The following is a 3,411-nucleotide window of genomic DNA, read 5'->3' on the forward strand; positions in this document are numbered from 1 at the left end:
TTTAAAACATATTTTGGCTTAGCAATTGCAATTGATGATATAGTTTCAGACGCCAATGAAAAATATGTCACATTAACAAGGCAAACATAATATTGTTGAAGAAAAAAATAAATTATTATATCCCAGCGAGTCATGACTTCTCCGCGACTGTTTGTTCTCGAAGATCTGTTCAAGTTTAACAATATTGTGATGGATCCCTTGGTGGAAGTGTACTCCCTGCCGTTCTTGCTTCCCAAGATTCTGGAGCATCCCGAACTGGTTCTGGCCGCCGATGCTCCTGACAACAGTCTCATGGGCTTTATTCTGGGGACACGCGTCGAGGATGCGTCTGAATCTTTTGGAGATGGAAAGTCTATGAGCTGGAATCATGGACACATCTCTGCAGTGGCCGTAGCTCATGATTATCGTAAACTGGGCTTGGGCACTCGGCTCTTAACAACCGTTAGGGATATTATGGATCGTCAGAAAGACTTTTATGTAGATCTATATGTGCGGGAGAAGAATACAAATGCCATTGGTCTTTACGAGTCCTTGGGATATGTGAAATATCGCTGGATGCCTAAATTTTATGCCGATGACCATGGATATGAAATGAGACTACCCCTGTCCCGCGATGTGGATAGAAAGTCCCTAGAGGGAATTATGATCAAGAAAATCTACAGCTTTGGCTATAAGCTGTACTATCTGCTGATGTTTTACATATTCGGAATTATAGCTATAATTATTGGTGTAAAATTGGTTGAATAAGCAATTGTAGTGGCACCAAACTAATAAACTTTATTTGGCATCAAAACGTATAATTTATACCAGGAAACGTCTAGAAAAAGTTCATTGCACTCGGACGCCATCGTTCAACTTAAAGTTTGAACAAATCGCTCAAAGTAAAAAATGAAGACCAGAAAATGTATGTCAGAAAGCATATGGAAACAAGAATTGTTTATATGACAACATTGAACCAGAATTTTTAAATGCTGTGCGTTTCAAGTTGCGCAAAATGCCAAATTGTGAAAATCATTGCGCGTGTTTCAGACACATGCCCCAACCAGACTACACTTTATATTTATATATATAAATACATTTTCTAATTTGTTTGCTTTTGAGAAATGTAGCTAATAAAAAAGACAACAACGAAAGCCTTGACCATCTCGAAACGGAAATTTGCAATTGAATTTGGTTTGGCAAACGACACGAACATCAATGCGTTTCGGTTAAAGAACATATGTATGTATATGCATTGCCAACATTAGAGTGGACCTTTAATAACGTTGAGGATTCAAAGCAGGATTTTTAATAAATATGTTAAAAACAAGCACTAAACTCTGCGTTTGTTTGTTATTTAGCATTTTATTTCATTTAACGAGATTGTAGTACCAAGGCAACATGACGTATGAGTGATGACCCAAAAGGGCCACCCTTTAAACGACTGATGTCCACCCTAGTTAACATTTGTCTGTATTTCTACCTATAGTTGGCCTTTGTGCGTCAACGGAAATTGATCTTCCTCTAAAAATTCACCTCAATGGATTTTCTTTAATTAGCTATGTAATCCAAAAAAAAACTTTTAATTTAATCTGAAGGCCCGGCGACTGCACTGCTCATTGAACCTCCATGGGGCGGGGAACGTACTTTCTCAATTCGTAGGCACTTTCCGGCTTCGGTTCATCCGGATAGTAGTCCAGGAATGTTTGGCGATGAGCATAACCCAGAGAAGTATACAATTGATAGGCAGCACGATTACTGATTCGCATAAAGAGGTTAACGTAGGAAGCTCCCTTGAGGTCTGAGACCATAAAGAAAAAATCCATTAGAGCAGTGGCCAGTCCAAGGCGTCGGTAATCCGGAGATACAGTCAATGCTGCCACATGACCATAGGGATCCTGTTTGTGCTTGACCTGATACTGCCCGAATATATAGCCCATGGGTCTGCCATCAGATCCTGGAGCTATGGCAATCTGTGAGAGTCCTGGAAACTCCAAGAAATGCTTCACAAAGAAGGTCAGGCTATAAACCTCGGTGAGAGAATCGAAAACTAATGAATTAATTTTGAACAAATCATCGAAACGCATTTCCCGAAAGCTCGTCATCACTTACAACAAATTTGATTATACTTACTATGTAGTTTTCTATTTTTTACATTTTTTAAAACTCATAGATTGACAAACTAGTGGCCTGCTTGAATGGATATAAATCTCTTTACAGTATCCATTCATTGTCAGGGTTATTTTTTGGGGTTATAGACCACACCCGGATAAACATAATCATGCCGGACAGTCGAAAATCTTCGCGCACGAGAATCGAAAATTATTTCTCGATCTTCTTCTAATGAGGTTAATGTTCGAGGCACTCGTTGACTCAGCGCCCTGTGCGCTTTTCAAAGATCTATTTATACGATTTAATGGCGCATTTTGCACAAAAATAAATAAAAGTACAAACCGATATTTGTCTTTATACTATATGTATGCCCACATTTATATGTAAGCACACATTATCTTGGTAAGGAGCCGGATTTCTATTTATAATCGAGAGGCATCATCCAAGTTAGCTATGCTTTTCCATTTTCACTGGACAGGTGGTCCAGTCAGCAACTTAAAATGTAAATGTAAAATGCTAGCGCTAAAAATGAAAATCGTCTAAACGTCTGATGAAAAATTAGTTGCTAATTCCACAGCATCGCTCTTTTTTCCCTTCTTTAGAAGACATACATACATACACACTGAATGTTTTTTCAGCGGTCGCTTTGTGTTATTTATTTTCCAAGCATATGTGATTTATAATGATTTATCATAAGATTTGGCCAGAACGACCAAATGGAATCATTCACATTGTGTTGGAGCTCTATTGTTTGTTTCTTCGAAGCCAACTCTTTAATGATTGAATGCAGTTTCTTATTTTCTGATTTACCACTCAATAAATGGAAAAACTATAAAACTCAAATTTCACTCAATTTCTTGCCAAAACACTACAAAACTATGAACATTGAGAAATCTGTCCTAATTCGATCAATAAAAGTGCACTGCCGATCAAAATCTGAGAACCAGCCAAGAAGTGTGAGATGTGGGAGTATCAATAATTTATTTAAGTGCATTGCGCATTAACTCGCCGATCATCGGCCCTGGGTGTAAATACATTATTAGAATTATTTTGTGGATCGGAAAAGAGGAAAACAATAAGTACGAACGTCCGCGGGTTTTCTCAACTTTTAGATTTCTTTCATTTAAATAAACTCAAAATTCACAGAATTTTCCGAGCAGACGCACTTTACACACATGCTCACAAGTGTACGCACACAATCGCATTGTGACCACTACAATCACACGGATATAGACACCGACATGACCGATGGTCGAATAGAATATGTACTATAGAAGAAGAAGGAGCATTTATTTCGAAATGTGAAATGTGCTTTTCGGC

The 3,411-nt window shown here is 38.1% G+C and overlaps 2 protein-coding genes across 2 annotated transcripts; one reads left to right on the top strand and one right to left on the bottom strand.

The window, feature by feature from the left end:
* Window positions 1-30: 30 nt before the first annotated feature.
* Window positions 31-788, top strand: LOC6732180 (N-alpha-acetyltransferase 20). The gene has a single exon (XM_002079273.4). It carries the CDS (start codon window positions 133-135, stop codon window positions 745-747), a length of 615 nt encoding a protein of 204 aa, XP_002079309.1. The 5' UTR covers window positions 31-132; the 3' UTR covers window positions 748-788.
* Window positions 789-1,324: 536 nt separating this feature from the next.
* LOC6732181 (N-alpha-acetyltransferase 20) lies at window positions 1,325-2,106 on the bottom strand. The gene has a single exon (XM_002079274.4). The coding sequence runs from the start codon at window positions 2,082-2,084 to the stop codon at window positions 1,596-1,598; it is 489 nt and encodes a 162-aa protein (XP_002079310.2). The 5' UTR covers window positions 2,085-2,106; the 3' UTR covers window positions 1,325-1,595.
* Between the last annotated feature and the right edge of the window lie 1,305 nt (window positions 2,107-3,411).

Source organism: Drosophila simulans, chromosome 2L, assembly GCF_016746395.2.
Source record: "Drosophila simulans strain w501 chromosome 2L, Prin_Dsim_3.1, whole genome shotgun sequence".
Classification (NCBI taxonomy): Eukaryota; Metazoa; Arthropoda; class Insecta; order Diptera; family Drosophilidae; genus Drosophila; species Drosophila simulans.